The sequence below is a fragment of the Chionomys nivalis genome, chromosome 3 (genome assembly GCF_950005125.1).
Source record: "Chionomys nivalis chromosome 3, mChiNiv1.1, whole genome shotgun sequence".
Lineage (NCBI taxonomy): Eukaryota > Metazoa > Chordata > Mammalia > Rodentia > Cricetidae > Chionomys > Chionomys nivalis.
The window spans coordinates 36,638,859-36,658,130 of NC_080088.1; the positions used below are offsets into that span (position 1 = coordinate 36,638,859).

A 19,272-nucleotide genomic window follows, 5' to 3' on the forward strand; every position below is an offset into this window, starting at 1 on the left:
GCTATCGTGAAAGGTGATGATTCTCTTATTTCCCTCTCTGCTTCCATATCCTTTGTGTATAAGAGGGTGACTGATTTTTTGGAGTTGATCTTGTATCCTGCCACATTACTAAAGGTGTTTATCAGCTGTAGGCATTCTTTGGTAGAGTTTTTGGGGTCGCTTATGTGTACTATTGTATCATCTGCAAATAACGAAAGCTTAACTTCTTCCTTTCCAACACGAATCCCCTTGATCCCCTTATGTTGTCTTATTGCTATTGCTAGAACTTCAAGCGCTATATTGAAGAGGTATGGAGAGAGTGGACATCCTTGTCCTCTCCTGATGAAAAATATTTTAGAATCTTATGTCATGTTTTCAGTGTTTTTCTTGCTTCTATCTCTACTAGCTTGGACACTTCTTTGTACAACTTTGTACAAGCTTTGACAAGTCTTTCTCTTTATAATGTCCCTCCCTCACTTTCTAATAATCTACTAGAATTAATCTAATATTAATAATAATTTACTGTACTGTTTCTGTAAATTAGACAATGACAAATAGATCTGAAGTCTCAATATAGGAAAAGCATGCTCTTCTAGGAAGAAAATTATTCAGTGTTAATGTATTAACATAATCAGACAAACCGTGTTTTGCATAATTGAGGCTGCCATCTAGCTAATTTCTAGTAGATGTGACCAGATGTAAATCTGAACTGAGAAAATGTGAAATGGAATAAGGATGAAAATAAGGGACACTTACAAGGTGAAAGTGACAATATTGATGATCAATGAGAAGACTGATGAGTGGTGGGAAGATAAAAGGGAGAACTCTATGAGGCCTGACTCCAGGGTCATCTGCATGGGCATCTCTGAACTAGACTTACTAGAAGAAAACGGCCTTTCCCTTCTAGACTATGAAGAGTATCTGAGACATTTCAAATAGTATTTTGAAGAGTAATTATCACATAAGGGGGAATAAATTGGGAAGATCCATTGGGGCAAGGCAGATCAACAGAAACCCATAACTCATTTATTCATATACGTCTATAGCCAGATATTAGCCCATGTTAATGTTGATGAAAACAAAAGGTAAGATGTAGTAAAAAGTTTGACTTGAAACTCATACTTGTTGGAAGACCAAAGATGAGACCATGTTTAAAAGTCCAGGTGGGCAAGAAAGATAATAACAGCATCATCTACAAAATTACAATATTGTATTTTTTCTTCCAGCTATATTTATTTACTGCCTTTCATCTGTACATAATATGCTAATGTCCAGCTAAACTTGTAGCATTGAAAGTTTTGCAGATATATTAATCTCCCTTGCACAATATTCGATATGAATCTTAAATAATATAAAATCCTGATTGTTACATATGATCTGAGGAGGGCATTTTCATGTGTCACTTGCCAATAAACCTTACAATGATTTTTTTTTTGTTTACTGTCAACCTGTTTGTTGAAATATAGGTTATGATTTTAAAAATCATTTCAGTGAAATGACAAAGAAATGCATTTCGCTGGGCAGTATTTTTGAGAAATACTTTATTCAAGATGTGTCATATATCCTCTAGTAGCTCTCAGAAGAAGTTCACAACAGAAATGAGTTAACTTCAAAACGCTAGTCCATAGAAAATGACACAGAATACAAATAACACATTTCACTTTGAAATGTAAATATGGAAAATAATCTTGATTACAGTGAGGCAGAATCATATGTCTCCATATAAGAAAATGTGTTAGTTAAAAATAGCCAAATTGCTTTTCTCTCACACTTTTCTAAAAACGTGGAATTTATTTTTTTTTTGTAAGAATTTAGATTCCATGGAAAGAGCTTCATTCTGTTTTTCCTCTTTAAATAGAAATAACTAGAGCAAGCCTCTTATAACGTTATCCTGACTTAAACCAAGCATTATCTAGGTTCTAAACGTTGATTAAATAACAAATTCACAATATTTTTTAAATTAATTATTTTTTCTTAAGGGAGTATACTTTTGCCAACACTATAAAATTAAACATAATTTAGTATGCTTATTTTTGTTTGAGGATATGATCTTTTTGCATTTAACAAAAAAATAATTCCAATGAGTGGTTCACAAATAAATGTCATTTATCTCTACATATCCCAATATGGCTCATTTTAGGGTCAGGGCTCTCCCTATTGGTACTACTAAGAATAAGTTCTAGATGTGTTTTCTCTGAGAAAACTAATTAGAGATAATTAGCATTGGGACTGCACAAGTGAATATAGACAGCACTGCAGACAAGTTTCCCTAATGTAGCAATTTTTACTCTTTGTAACTTTCTGTTCATTGCCTATTTTCCCTACTGATCTGCCAGTCTACCAGCATAGTAATTGCATATGGTTTGTTCATCTCTGCCTCCCCAGGGTCACGTTGGTATCTGCTATGTAATAACTTCTCAATAAACATTACTTGGTGAATTAATGAATTCTTTAACTTTGTTCTGAAGACCGTGCTGAAATGTAGAAGTGTTATGCCTATCGTAACTCTTCCTTCCAGAATCATTGTCTCTAAAGTGTGTAGAGTAATTATAAATGAATATTGAGTCCATGGTCTTCATATATACTGAATAGCTATGTTTGAGATAAAAAAAAAAAAAAAACTTCCTTCCCATTATTAAAAGGAGGACAGTTGTGAGTTATGTCCAGCATATTCCAATCTTTCCTTATCAGAATTATACAGTATATATAACCTTCAATTCATTTTCTTGATGTACTCATTCAGCTACAGCCACATATTCAGTCACATGGATTGGGCTTCCAATTCTTTTTTGTGTACAATGCTACATATTTTGTTCCTTCAAAATTGATCACAAATAGAACCCAAAGCACACCTCCAAAGATCTGAGAAAGAACCTTTCATCTCTTCTTCCTGTTCCTCGTCACTCTGCTGTACCACCACCCACTCCTCCTTTGTCTTCTTGTCTCAACCTCATATAATAAGAATTACTGTTAGAACTGAGATCATCTAGATAATCCATGATGGATCTGATTTTTAGTTACACTTTATCTTTGAGAAGAGTGGAGGTATGTCACACTGGACTTTCTACAGACAACACAAGGAATGAATTTCATGTCGTCCTGGAATTTTCATCCCAATAAAAGAGACAGTTTGCTAAAAAGCAACTTGGATGACACACTATACTTTCATTTATAGTATTAGTTTAAGTGGGTTATGGAAACATCTGTCTGAGAGCCTAAGAAAACAACAAAAACAACAACTGGGAAAAAGCTTTCCAAATGACTGAGTGTCCATGAAAGAGAACTGTCAGGAACTGACCATTATCAAACTTGGGGCTCACTCAAGGAACTGAAGGTGTGCACAGTCCTTTAATCAGACAAGCTAGAGACCTGTGCTAGCCAGTTGGAAAAAAGCTTCATTAGTAAAGTTAAGGGCTTTGAAGTTTACCCAGAGATGAAATCAGAGATCTGTGTGATGGACCAATAAAGACAGAACTTCCCCAGCAGTACAATAATGCAGCATAGGTCCAGGACATTCCTCCTGCTTCCACGTAGGAAATTGTGTTCTTTCCAATATTTTATTGCTTCATACAATAAAATAGTTACATTTCTCTGGCATACTGTGACAATTACATTTAATTCAATACTCTCACATTATTGACTGAAATTAGGGGCAAACAAGGGCATGAATGATTCTGGTAGAACAACAACAAAAATAATTTGTTCTCCTGTTTGGTGAAAAGGTTGTTTAAAATATTTCAGTAGCTAGGACTTGAAACAGATAAGTCAGTATTGTGCTGTCAGCTTTTCTGTGTACAGTATGTGTGGATTTGGACAAATAACAGAACTACTCAGGTAGGAGTAACAATGGTCTGACATAAGCATGTGAACTATGAGCATACATTCAATAATATTTTTAAACTCTTTGCATTGACCTGAGAAGATAGATACTTGCTTATTAAATAATACACAGACTGTAAGTGATATGAGTGTTCCTGTTTGTCACATTTCACTAGTCATACCCCCTCATTGTCTGTATTATTTTATCACCAGGACAATATTAACATCCATTAAGCATTCTTCAACTGTTTTGAGTATGTGTGTATGTTATTTTTTTATACACAGTACTTAATTTTGCTTGTATAGATGCTTGGGAATTAAGTATATATTGCTATGCATTCTTCAGATTTATTTAGCATTCTGTTTAAAACACAATTAAAATCCTATTTTAAGTTCAGTGATCATGTAATCAGAAGTAAGCAAAAGGAGACTTATTAGTGAAGCCAGTAGTTAACTAAGTTATTATGTAAAACAATATAAATTTTATGACAAACTTTATGATTTTCACAAGACACTCAAGTATATAATCTTTTTCCCCATCTGAGCTTTGAATAGAGTCTCAGAAATCACTAGAGACCTGACTACTATGACAACATTTATTCTAGGCTGAACACTTTTGAACTAGATTATATCTTTAAGAGCACAGGAGTTGTAAGTAAATAATGTCTTCTTTGAAAAATGTCATCTTCTTTATCTTCAAACTATAATGTTTTCTGAAAAATCAATCTCTTAAAATCTATTGTTTGATAATTTTCAGTGAGAAAATATGACATTTTAGAGCACACCATTAGTTCCTCTATCAGTGCTATTTTGAGGATTGCTAAACTTGGGGAAGAACTAATAAAAAGCTTGAGTCCATTGTTTACTAGATAAGATTCAACTATTTAACTCATTTCTGAACAGACTACAAATCAAAATTCAACGTTGTCAAAACTGCCTGAAAATGCTTTGATGAACTAATGGTGACAAAAATCGAATTCCAATGTTTAATGAGTTTCTTTAGCTGTAAACTGAACGAATGTGACTTTTGTTTCTTATTACATTTAGAAAGTCTCCTAAATGGTGTGACTGGTTTCTTACTAAAACCTACAGTTGTTATTCCCTAGGAGAGGAGGCTGTGCAAGACTGATGACCTGAGTTGAGTCCCCAAGAGCCCTTATGAAAGCAGGATGTAGTGACAGAGCCATCACTGCCCTTACAGACAGATGGGATGTGGAGAAAGGAAAACACCTGGAGGCTAGTGGAATGTGTCTATCAAGATAGCCTGCAAAAAGAGTGAAGGAAGAGAAACCTTGTCTCCAACAAGGTAGAAAACTAGGACCAACTGCAAGATTGTTCCCTGACCTCCATTTTCACACTGCTACACACTGACATAACACACACACACACACACACACACACAGGAAATAAAATACAGTGTTTTAGTCAAGTTGAAGGATAATAATGGGACTTATTGATTAATATTTTAGACTTTTGATAGCTGATTTGTTGTTGGTACTTATAGCATAGGAAGGAAAACAAAAGTAAAATTTGGGAGCTAAATTCTGGTCATAAGTTTACATGAGGAAGCACTTTAATCTGTGTTTCACTTTCATTACCACTATTTTTTTTCTTTAATTGACACACATCAATTATAGATATTAAGGGACTCACTCTGATATATAAGCAATTTCCCACCCATATAGTGTAGAAAACAATAATAGAGAAAATGGAATACAATAAATGAACTGAACCAATCAATGTATTTTAGGGCTACCGGAAGGAGACAGGTAGCTGCTGAAGTTTTTAAGACAAGCATTTTCTTATCTATAATGTGCAAGGTCCTCTGTTCAAACCTTTGTTGTAATAAGAGCGGCGGGGCTGCATCCCCGGCACCCAGCCGCCCGCATGGCTAACTTATGCCCCGAAATAATTACACGGAAACTGTATTTTTTTAAACACTGCTTGGCCCATTAGCTCTAGCCTCTTACTGGCTAGCTCTCATCTAGATTAACCCATTTCTTTTTTTTTTAATTAATTTATTTATTATGTATGCAATATTCTGTTTGTGTGTATGCCCGAAGGCCAGAAGATGGCACCAGACCCCATTACAGATGGTTGTGAGCCACCATGTGGTTGCTGGGAATTGAACTCAGGACCTTTGGAAGAGCAGGCAATGCTCTTAACCTCTGAGCCATCTCTCCAGCCCCTAGATTAACCCATTTCTAATAATCTGTGTAGCACCACGATCTGGTGGCATCAAACCTTAGCATCATAAACAAACAAACAGACAAACAAACACACACACACACACACACAGAGAGAGAGAGAGAGAGAGAGAGAGAGAGAGAGAGAGTTTTGTCAATTTCTTAGTTTATTTCTTTCTTTGTATGGTAAAACATTCTGGCAAAGGTAATGTAAATAGAAAGGTATATTTTGGTTCACAGTGCCAGTGTTTAGAAAGGGAAATAAAGGTTACAAGAAAAAGCCAGAAGCAGCTGGCCATAGCACAATCATGGAGCAGATGAGCATATGTTGCCAGTTATTTCCTCTTCTCCATTTATTCATTCCTGCAACCCAAACCATGAAATGGTTCCATCTACAATTAATGTTTATGTAATCAAAATAATTTCCCACATGCATGCTGAGACGCCAGTGTCACCCAATGACTCTGGGTCTGTCAAGTTGAAAATTAATACTAAACACCACACATAGCAAAAAAAATGTAATATGTCATTAACTATATGTCATCAAAAAAGAAAAAAAAAGCACTTAAATAACTTAAGTATTCTGTACTTATTTTCTATCAAATATTTATGTATATATAGATGCATTTGTTTACACATATACACATGTATACTTATCCGTATTAAATTTCCCACAGAAATTTAGTTCTGTGAAATATATATTATATATAAATTATTTTTAAAATTTATTAATTTAAATTACAGGATTTTTTTATATTGTAGAAACAAAATCCTAATAAGTCTGAAAAGTCTGGTCAATGCAAATAATACTTACTCTTAAAAGGAAGCATTAAGAATTCAAACACCTTGTTATATTTTTAAGACAGAAGAAAGTTTTGTGTTGTATATAATGACCTCAGTTCTGTAAGCATTATATAAATCTCAATTCAGCTGATTTGTTTAGAGACCTATTAAAATAAAGGTCAATTCTACTAGACTTTAAAATAATAACCATCACCATATGTGTCACCTGTGCTTATGTTTCAGCTTCTGACATGGCAGCAGAACAAGGGCAGATCCTGGTAATAGCCACGGCAGCTGTTGGAGGATTCACACTCCTAGTCATCCTCACTCTCTTCTTCCTCATCACTGGGAGGTAAGTGAGTCTTCTGGATTATCCCTAACTCAGCGGAAAACCACACTTTATACCCAGTGTATTCGTGTGTGTGTGTGTGTGTGTGTGTGCACGTGTGCACATGTGTGTGTTCACATGTGGGGGGTGGGAGAACTTTCCTGACAGGAAGAGACCATAAAAACATTCAATAGCAGCTCTCAATTTAGGAAAAATAAAATTACCCAAATCCTACAGTAAAAAGTTTAAAGCTGAATAGTAAAGACTAACATACTCCTGAATTTTTGTTTCTTTATTGTAATTTGATGACTCTGTGAAAGATTTTTCTTGGGGAAAAAATTCAGAATTAGACAAAGCAATTCTTTGTGAAATTGTTATGAAAGTAAGATGTTTTGAGAACTAAATATGAAAATTCTCTACATTATTATAATTTTAGTTTTATAAATATAATAATCCACTTTAGAGTAATATAGATAATAGATAATTTTTAATTGTTATAAGTTGAAAAATGAGAGATTTAGATTTGAATCCTTACTTGGTCAAACAGATTCATTTATTTTGGCCACAGTTTTCTATATTTATAGTTTTGGTATGAGAACATATTTTAATTGCATTTGGATGATTACCAAGATCCAAGTATTAAAACTTCACCAATAAGAATGACGATAACATTTATGAAGTTATTTTAAGTAAGCTATTTTGAAGGAATATTTGTAAATAAAGCACTAAATACTACCAGAGAACTCTGAAACAGCAACATTCATAGGCAGCAGATCTGGGTATGCCATTCCTATCCCTGGTGACAGAAAGAGATGACTGAGAGGGATTTAATTCATATTCTACAGGATGTAGATAACATACATTATAGCTGTATCTGATTTGACTATATAGTGAGTTACTACAAATATTTAAAATCAATTTCATGAGGAATGGTGTTTTTTATTGATTGTTGTTGTAGACAAATATGATACTCCTCCTAAATAAACCACCTAATACTGTACCCTAAACATCTTCAAAAAATTCAAAATGAAAGTTAAGAATCTTGCTAAATCAAAATAAATCATCATATTAAATTATCACAGTCTAGATAATATGTGTTTTATATTTGTGTTAGCATCTCTATATAGGATATGATTATACTTTCAGTTGGGTGTAATATTATGATGTAATGCATGAAACAATCCCACACCAGTTAGGACTTAAAGGGGTATTTATTTTAGGGGTAAAACTTACAAAACACCAACCATCAGGAAAGGAATCTAGTCACTGGAGCAGGAGCCGGAACCAAGCGCTGGAACCAAGAGAGCAAGTCAAGGCTTGCAGCTCTTTTTAAAAGAGAAATAGACCACGCCCCAGTAGGCTGGTATTTCAGAGGCTATTGGCTGAAGGAGCAGAAGGCGCTCCCGCAGCAATGATGGAGAAATTATTATTATCAACATATCCATACACAAGATTCACAAACTTCTGATAGCACTTATTTTATAGAGGGTAAAGTATATATACCGGAGAAGTTTATTATATTTAGTGTTCTTTTGATGGCATTTACTAAGCAGTTATTTATATATAAGGTATTAGCTGTATTTGGTAACACAGTCACATTGTCACTGTCACTTTTCATGCAAGCAAATATTTTCATTTTATATTATTTCCTTCTCATTTTCTCCCCCACATCCATTTAACTTCTCGGATACTTTTTTTCTCCACTTGTCCCTACTCTGACATAGATCATCACTGTCTTAGGATCCTTCTCCTTTGCAAGAGAGTATGTGATTACATTAAGAACATTAACTTTTATAGTAAAAATTATTGCCTTGAATTGTAAATGTCAAAATATGAAATGCTGCTATCATTGTGGACAAAATTTAATCTAACAGGCTTGAATGGAGTTTATCAAACATTACCTATCATCAGGATTTCTGAGTTGGAATATCAATGCCACTTAAAACAGAGAAGTTAACAAAGAAAACTGAACACTAAATCATTGTCATCTTTATGTTTGCCAATTTCTATAATATCAGAAATTGCCTAAACATTTTACATACTGGAGAAAACTACTTTGCTTACATTGTCTAACATAGTCATTTTGAAGTATATCTTATGGACTTTGATAGGGAGCCGTACAATGGAAGTTATTCCATGGAGAATGTAAAGAAGATCTGGTTGAATATTTAAACTACCATAGAAATGCAGACATAGTTAACATTGGAAAAATTGTAGTGCATACTACAGATACATTCTGTTAAACCAATTGGAATTATAAATTGAATGAACAGTCAAATTCCATGGATGTTAGTGAAGCTACTTGAATTGATATAGTCAAAGGCCCAATTACACAATGCAAGAATATAACATTCCCTCCAAATTTTCAACTTTCATGAGCTCCCATTAGATCAGTCCCACTATCTCTGTGGGTGGATGCACCCCTCGCAGTCCTGACTTCCTTGCTCATGTTCTCCCTCCTTCTGTTCTTCATCTGGGCTTTGGGAGCTCAGTACAGTGCTCCAGTGTGGGTCTCTGTCTCTATCTCCATCGCCAGATGAAGGTTCTATGGTGATATGCAAGATATTCATCAGTGTGGCTATGGGAGAAGGCCAGTTCAGGCACCCTCTCCTCTGCTGCCCACAGACCTAGCTGGGGAAATCCCCTTGGACACCTGGGAACCCCTCTAGAGCCAAGACGCTTGGCAACCCTAAAATGACTCCCTTAGTTAAGATATCTTCTTCCCTGCTCCCATATCCACGCTTCCTTCATCTCAATTATCCCATTCCTCCAAGCTCTCTCCAATGGGAACTCACCAAGGCCAGCTGGACTGGGTCTGAAGGAGCACTCTCTGAATGTGGCTGACAATGAGGGCGGACTGAGAAGCCAATGATAATGACACTGGATTTTGATTCTACTGCATGTACTGGCTTTTGGGGAGCCTAGTCTGTTTGGATGCACACCTTTCTAGACCTGGATGGGGAGGGGTTGGACTTTCCACAAGGCTGGGCACCCTGACTTCTCTTAGGACTGGAGAGCGAGGGGGAGGGGGAGTAGAGGGAGTGGGAGGGAAATGGGAAGATGGGAGGAGGTGGAAATTTTAAATAAATAAGTAAAAAAAAAATTCAGCTTTTAAGAAAGGAACCACCATGCTAACTGGCATTGGAAATAGAGCTAATTTTCTAAATTTCTGAGATTCTAATTTAAAATCTTTTTTATTTTGATACTTTAAAAAAAATTGCGGCTATTAGAATTCAGATATAAAAGAAAGGGATGTTTATGGCTGACGGAAAAATATTTTATGTGAATCTTATCTTTCAAAAATCAGTCTTTTGATAGTGCTATTTGGTGCTAATTTTGATGTATATCAAAGAATTATATGAGGCATTTTCACATTATAAACATATTCTAAGCTGGTCTTTATAAAGAGAGACAAGAACCTCATCTGTTGATGATGTGGGATCTAGTTGTTTTGTATTCTTTTTTGCATTTCCTTTATAATTGTAGGCTATATATGTGTAACAGGGTATGTGGATATGAGTTCAAGTATCCATGGAAGCCAGGAGAGGGTGTTACAGTTCCTAAACCTGGAGGTACAGGCAGTTTTGAGCCCTCCCTGAGAACCAACTCAAGATGTCTGGAAGAGTCGCAAGTGCTCTTAAGCACAGAGGCATTTCTCCAGGCCCCTAATTGTTTTGCATTCTTGTATTACATAATTCTTGAGTAAGCTTTTGTTTTCTTTTCTGTAAGGTGTCAATGGTACATAAAGGCTAAAATGAAATCAGAAGAGAAGAGAAGAACACACTTACAGAATGGCCACCGTAAGTATTGACATTGTTCTGCCACTATCTGTATCCTACTGGAATCTTTAGGACTCCATTCAGATTTGGGGTCCCCTGAAAGCAAACAAGCAAAACATTCATTTCCAACCTTTTGGCATTAAGGGTTTCATCTAGCTTCCAGGTTTAGGGTGGAAACTGCACCTGCTTCTCATTAAATGGCATTACCTTTTCTTCAAAGCTTGTGGGAGAACCCTACAAATTGAATTTACTAAAAATATGTGGTGACTAATTATGTATAGTTATTTACCATCACAATGGCTCTGGAGCGTGAGTCAGTTTTTTTTTTTTTTTTAGTGAAGTGTTATACAGACATGTTGAGGAGCCCTTATTCTATTTTTTGAAGATTGTCATTTAATCATACAACAAAGCAATTTACAATTCATTAGCACTATAAAAGTATATCAGATCTTTAACTCTTAGAATATGTATGAAGCCCTGTGCTGACTACAAGGTTATATTCATTTGGAGATCTCTTCCTCAGCAAGCTGTAATTACCAACTATAGTTGGTTTGATAATTGCCCTTCTCTCCTCCAAACACCCACCTCCACCTTCACCTCCAAATTGCAAGCTACTTCTCAAGACAGTTTTTCTATTGTGAGACACTGAACTAACAAGAAAGCGATGTTTTTTAATTAACCAAGGTATAGAGATAATATAAGGAGCAACTTGTTCTACTTTTTAAATCTCCCTTTTGTTTTTAAATTAAGCAAAAAATAAAGATTAAAAAAAAGGCAATTTCATCTATATCTCCCCACCAAGACAGGAAGAGGCTTTAAGTTAGATATTATAAATTTCTGAGATATTTTAGGGAAAATTCAAAGGCACCTATAATTTTTAAATGTGCCTAAAAACCATCTGCCTGAGAGACCTGGCCTGAAATGACCTCAGAACAATGTAAACAGACTGCAAAACCTGAATGCAGACACCTGGAGGAATAACTAATGCTGGGCAACCTTAAGATTCACGGCAGGGCTTTTTGTACCGAGGTGCAGAGGGAAACAGTGCTTCTGAGGTATTTATTATCTGCTTTCCAAGCAGCAGATTAGCATAAACTACAGCAGATGGGCTCAGCAAGACCTATTGAAAATAACCTGAAGCGGCAAGGAAGTGAATCAAAAGAAACCAGTGTTTAAGAAAGCAGGGGATGAATTAAATTAGTAAGCTGATATTCACAATTGGAATTCATTTGGCCAAGGATTTTACGATATTAAATATATTGCATTTTCACAGATGAAGCATTGTTATCTAGTTATTGTATAGGAATGCATTATAACTTTAAATAAATAGCTTAATTACGTGTGAGTTAGTAATGGTATTTTCATGTGTCTTTAATGTTTTCAGCATGACCATATATCTGATTAGCTGACACTAATTGTCTAGCAGAATCAGAGCTAAATTTTAGTATTATAGCTATGATTAACTTGTGAGTATAACATAGAGGTTATGAAAATATAAATATTATATAGAGACACAAACTCTCTCTTCTCTCCTCACATTTAAACTGTGATAAGTCAAGAAAAGCATAAAATTTTAGAATCAATGTCAGGTCTACATATACCTGGAAATATTCTTTTTTTTGGTACTATTTTTAAAAATACTAATTTTCTCATTTGTGCATCTCAAAGCACTAAGAAGACATAGGTGAAAGGTAATAAATGAAGACAGTGAACACAAAATAATTAATGAAGCAAATTACAGCTACTAATGAACATCATATTGCCTCTTCTAAGCTCACTTTTTTTTGGGGGGGGTATGATTTTCCTGTAAGAACGTGAAACTAACATTCTACTTGATTGTGAATTAGTTTGGCTCTCTATCCTGAAGTGTAACAACACCAAATATCATCCACTTATTTTGTATTATGTCATAGATATGTGTGTGACACAGTGACAAAATAGTGGACAAAAACTCCTTACAGCGTGAAGATTTCTTTTGCTCATGGTCTCAGAGGTCTCATACATCGAGGCCCTAATGGAGCAGAGGCATTCAACTCATGGCAGAGAGAAGGCGGAGAGTGAAAAGACTGCCTAATCTGTGGCTTTTCACCCTTTTCTCCTTTACCCATTCCACATCCTAGACCATGGAATTGTTCCGTCAAGATTGGAGAAAGTCTTCTCCTTTAATGACTACTATCTTAGAACATCTTTATACACACACCCAAAGAAGACCTTTATTAATTTCTAAAGCACTTCTCAATTTATGTGCCAATAAAAATTAACCATCATGAGTCCACCTCCTATCAACTTGACATCTAAATCTCTCTCCTTAAACCATAGCATTCTGTACTTCATTCCAAAAAGTTTCATGCGCATCTTACAGTATCAAATGCATTTTTCCCAGAACCCAGTCTTTAAAGTCTTAATAACTCAGCATTGCTGAAAAGTTCAAAGTCTCCTGCGAGGCCAGAGTCACAGAGACCAGATATATCAGATACACAATCAATATTCTCATTCGAAAAGTCAAGAAATTGGAATACCAAATAAGGTTTGGGAAAACAAAGCAAACGAATCCGAGTAAACATTAAATCATGTAGCATTAGGTCTAGGATTCAGGTCATGTTGTGGAATGATATAAGCTGCAAAGGACTTGGGCATCACATCCTACCTGTTTTTAGTAGACTTAACCACTTTCCTGAGCTGGATCTGCTGGTTGCTGATAATCTTTCTCAACAGATGTTTTATATTCCCAGGATCTCTAGCTTCCTGGGATCTTTACTCCATCTTTATCTTTGCTATCATAGCCTTATACATTATCCTATCAGAGCTTGCCACAGTAGTACCAAACCTTCTACACATTGACTGGATCTCTAGGTTTTCTTTGAAAGTTGTGTGGAAGATTCTATGACCCTACCCATCATCATTACAAAATTAGAATTAGTGAATGATGCTAAGATCTTCTGTCAGTTTGAACCATGAGTATAGATGTCTCTTAGTGTCTACATGACTGAGAAAAGTGAAATAAATCTTAAGGGAATAACTATTGAGATTGTCCTAGGTAAGTAGTATACACCAATAAATCTCTCCTCTTAGGAAATATCTTTCAAATGTATACACTTATACTCTTGAGTTAGATGTGGGTAGAATCCTGCTCAGTCCTGAAATGTTTAAGGCTTACTTTATTTTTCCTTTTAATGGCTTTAATCTCTTTAACTGTCACACCCTCCTTGTCTTTGACTTTAATCTTACTTCTTTCTGACGAAATTGTGAGGTTATTTCTTTTCTAAACCCTTCTACTTTTAAATTCATAGTTTTCACCATAAATAATGGCTAAAAGAAGCCAGCACAACTGTATCAGGGCCTTCCTGGAATGCTTTGACATTTCTTCTACCATATTCACTTTTTGTGGCCTTTTGATTCAGCCTTCCACTGAGGCAGGGACAAAAGATGGGGGAAATTCTTTGTCACAATGTAACATGAAAGTCTTTAGTCAGATTTCCAATAGAATTCTTCATATAAGAAACTCTGAACACAGTCTTTACTCTTAGCATTACTGCGTGCATTCTGGTCTTCTGACCTCCCTCCAGTAATAGAATTAGACTTTCCTTACAGATCCAGAGTCTTTGCCAGAGTTTTTTGAGATTCTTTTATAAACCATCTCCAAAGCCTCCGAACAACATGGTCCAGCTTAGTCACAGCATTGTTCCCATTTCTTTACATCAGATTTCTTAAGGAGGAAGGATTTATTTTAAGTTCACAATTTCAGAGAATTCTTCTGTGGTTACCTTGATTCTGAATTTCTGGACCTATAATAAAGTAATATATACTAGAGGTAGGATCATGTGGTAACGGCTGTTCAATTTGTAGCAGTCAAGATGCAGAGCAAGAGAGAGAATTTATGCACTGTGGGATCCCTCTGTTGTTTTCCATTTTGTAGAGATGTCAACCTGAAGGAGCAATAAAGAGAAATTTAATTAATTAATAAGTCACTATATCAGTATGCCACTCCCACCTTTATACATTCATAAGATATGTGCCTACTGAAATATTCTTAAATTAAATCAATCTTATATTTTGTTGCAGTGCGATTCCCAGGAATTAAAACATACATTGATCCAGACACCTATGAAGATCCATCCCTAGCAGTCCATGAATTTGCAAAAGAGATTGATCCTTCAAGAATTCGCATTGAGAGAGTTATTGGAGCAGGTAAACATAAATACTACACTTTTAAATACACGATTCCTTTACAGCTTTTCAATTGGTTCATCGACATAATATTTTAAACCTTAGCATGTTTCATCATTGAAAATATTGAGATATAAAAGTGTTTTCTAATTTTTAATAATTTATTTAAAAACAGACTTGTCCATATTCAGTTCTCAAATAATGAGAACATTTGCAAAAGTTATTTTCACCTTCTATAGTATGTTTCATAATGAAGATAAATTACAGAGAAGCAAGAGAGCCTCAGGAATTTATTTTGAAAATGCAGTTTCAGGAGTTTGTTATGAGGTTATTGTAGATTTACTCAATTTGCAGCTTCTATAGACTTACACTATAATTAGTGTTCATAAATATGACCTTGAGGCTACACAAGACTTAGAGTGTTCTGAAAAAATCATCGAAAGTAAAATTTTGTTCAATACAGTTTTAGATCATTTTAATGCAAATTAATAATGCTTCCTATGTGCAAATCTCCAGTATTCAGAACTTTTCATTATTCAGCTATTCTGGTTTTAAAGAAATTATGGTGAAGCACCCCACAAGAATTTATGGTGTGCATTAGCTAGGAGAAACTATGCTAATGCAAAGGGCCTTGAGAATAAAGAATAATACCTCTCTTAAGTCTTTGATGCAAGATAAGCAGACTTCTTTTTACAGAAGAGATTTCCTTCAGCAGGTCTTGCAAAGAGGTGAGCTCCATTATCCCTTGTTATACTTTCTCCTAGCATGTCCTAGATTTTCTCCTTGGTCAGGCTTCACTTACCAACACATCTGCCTTTCGGACTAAAAGAGGAGGAAGAAAGTTCTGTCCACTTGTCTTTGCTTTTGAGGCAATAACCTAGGAATCTCCAATACAATGATTTGCCTATCAAATACTATCATCTGAGCACACTGAAGTTTAGGGAATACAAACACTGACAACTGTCTAAGTATCTATGAGAGAGTGTGTTAAAACAGTAAACACAACTGCATCCTTTGTGGAGTGATTAGTCTCCTGAAGATGCTGAATGTGTGCAATCCTTTGCAGAAAGCAGAACAAGCCCATGCGTGGTCATTTCGGCAAGTTGTGTGTTTTCATATAAAAGCAGCTGATTATATTTCACTCCTTTAAAAGCCGTCTTACTTAGCAGGCTGTATAGTTCTCCATGTTCAATACATGATGATCATAGGGGTCCCTTGTTAAAAAAAAATTGTGCTGGCAAAACTGGATGTCAATCTGTAGAAGAATGAAAATAGATTCATATCTATCACCATGCACAAAACTCAAGTCCAAATGGATTAAAGACCTCAATATCAGTCCGAACACACTGAACCTGACTGAAGAGAAAGTGGGAAGTACTCTACAACACATGGGCACAGGAGACCACTTCCTACGTATAACCCCAGCAGCACAGACATTAAGGGCATCATTGAATAAATGGGACCTCTTGAGACTGAGAAGCTTCTGTAAAGCAAAGAACACTGTCACTAAGACAAAAAGGCAACCCACTGACTGGGAGAAGATCTTCACCAACCCCGCAACAGACAAAGGTCTGATCTCCAAAATATATAAAGAACTCAAGAAACTAGACTGTCAAAGGCTAATCAACCCAATTATAAAATGGGGCACTGAGCTGAACAGAGAATTCTCAACAGAAGAAGTTCAAATGGCCGAAAGACACTAAGGTCATGCTCAACTTCCTTAGCGATCAGGGAAATGCAAATCAAGACAACTTTAAGATACTATCTTACACCTGTCAGAATGGCTAAAATCAAAAACACCAATGATAGCCTTTGCTGGAAAGGTTGTGGAGAAAGGGGTATACTCATCCATTGTTGGTGGGAATGCACACTTGTGCAACCACTTTGGAAAGCAGTGTGGTGGTTTTTCAGGAAATTCAGGATCAGCCTACCCCTGGACCCAGCAATACCACTCTTCGGAATATACCCAAGAGATGCCCTATCATACAACAAAAGTATATGCTCAACTATGTTCAAAGCAGCATTGTTTGTAATAGCCAGAACCTGGAAACAACCTAGATGCCCTTCCATGGAAGAATGAATGAAGAAAGTATGGAATATATACATATTAAAGTACTACTCAGCGGTAAAAACAATGACTTCTTGAATTTGCATGCAAATGGACAGAAATAGAAAACACTATCCTGAGTGAGGTAAGCCAGACCCAAAAAGAGGAACATGGGATGTACTCACTCATATTTGGTTTCTAGCCATAAATAAAGGACATTGAGCCTATAATTCGTGATCCTAGAGAAGCTAAATAAGAAGGTGAACCCAAAGAAAAACATATAGACATCCTCCTGAATATTAACCTTCATCAGGTGATAAAAGGCGACAGAGACAGAGACCCACATTGGATCACCAGACTGAAATCTCAAGGTCCAAATCAGAAGCAGAAAGAGAGAGAGCACGAGCAAGGAACTCAGGACCGCGAGGGGTGCACCCACACACTGAGGCAATGGGGATGTTCTATCGGGAACTCACCAAGGCCAGCTGGCCTGGGTCTGAAAAAGCATGGGATAAAACCGGACTTGCTGAACATAATGGACAATGAGGACTACTGAGAACTCAAGAACAATGGCAATGGGTTTTTGATCCTACTGTACGTACTGGCTTTGTGGGAGCCTAGGCAGTTTGGATGCTCACCTTACTAGACCTGGATGGAGGTGGGTGGTCCTTGGACTTCCCACAGGGCAGGGAACCCTGATTGCTCTTAGGGCTGACGAGGGAGGGGGACTTGACTGGGGGAGAGGGAGGAAATGGGAGGCGGTGGCGAGGAGGAGGCAGAAATCTTTAATAAATAAATAAATAAATTTATTATTTAAAAAAAATAATTAAAGAGTCCAATAATTTGAGAGGAAGTTGGAGGCACAGAAGTTGGAAGGGGAGAGGGAGGTATGGAAGTGATGTAAATACAATACTCATGTAGGAAATTCTCATAAAAGATTTAAATTAAAAAATAATACTTTCAACAAAAAAAAAAGAAGTTTTAAGGCAATGGCAATACTATTTGAAACCCACCTTCAACTTCTTTTAAACACAAGCTCTATCTCTGTGATTGCATAGCACGTGCCAAAGGTAATCTTATTTCTCAATCATTGAATATGAGTACTTGCCATGAACATGGGCTATTAGGAAAGAATTTTTCCTGACTGCACTCCATTCCTCAAACACATTGGGTTCTCTCCATAGCCATGTGTGCCTTTGAAAACTGCCACCACACATCTATGTGCTCATAGAAAGTACTTCCCTATTAAAAAAAATGAAGGGCTTAGAAAAGAACTGAAATTTTTGTTATCTTCTGCTGAGTAAACAACTATAGAAGCCCAACACATAATTTAAGTGTGTATTATATTCAGTTTCATAGTATGTGCTTGGATTTTGTTCTGTTGAAAGTGGAGCAATCGAAAAGAAAAGAGGCTAGAGGAGTCATAACCACCATTCAATGTTCCTCTTGTGACCCATACAAAATAGTACTTGAAACTTTAAATTTTAATATCTTTTATTTATTATCATTATTTTCATCATGATTTTTGTGTCTGTATGTATTAGGGATGTGTGTGTGTGCAGGTATGTTTTGCCTCAGCATGACTGTGAAGGTCAGAGGACGCTGTCAGGAGTTCGTTTCCTCCTTTCATCTTGCTGAGGCCTGCTCCCTAGTGTTCCTGCTGCCCTGTGTGCTCAAGATTCGTTGCCTTTCCAGATCCTAGACTAATTTCCAGCCTTTGCCTCCCATCTTGCTGATGGGGATGCTGAGATTGCAGATACGCAGGAACAGATCTATCCTTTATTTAGGGCCTTGGGTATTAACTCAGGTCTTCAGGCTCTGCTGCACAGCATGTTCTCTCACCTGCTGAACCATCTCATCTGCCCGCTGTAAACCTTAACACCACATTATTTATCACTTTCAAGATAGAGTAGAAGTAGGTTTCTGTCTTGTCTCCTCTGTATGAATTAAATGCCAATGTCTGAAATCATTATGTTGAGACGCAAATTTAAGTTTTTGAAATATAAATGTTGTGACGAAGTTAAATTTTCAGTGTGGCTCCTTTGTCCTAATCAAAATATATCTTTTTGTAGACAGATGTTTCTGCCCTGCCTGCCTGCTCCCAAATAACAAAATGGAGAGTTCTTGTTAGCTCTAAAAGCTTGAAAGGTAGCTTAGGTTTGTTTCTATCCAGCTTGTATAACT

General features: G+C 36.1%; 1 protein-coding gene across 2 annotated transcripts in view; it reads left to right on the forward strand.

The window, feature by feature from the left end:
- Epha6 (EPH receptor A6) overlaps nucleotides 1-19,272 on the forward strand; it is an 879,442-nt gene that overhangs the window by 590,604 nt on the left and 269,566 nt on the right. For both annotated transcript variants that reach the window (XM_057763562.1, XM_057763563.1), the window contains 3 exons: nucleotides 7,011-7,119; nucleotides 10,825-10,895; nucleotides 14,937-15,062. In XM_057763562.1, the coding sequence (XP_057619545.1) occupies nucleotides 7,011-7,119; nucleotides 10,825-10,895; nucleotides 14,937-15,062 (306 nt within the window). The remainder of the gene's footprint in view (nucleotides 1-7,010; nucleotides 7,120-10,824; nucleotides 10,896-14,936; nucleotides 15,063-19,272) is intronic.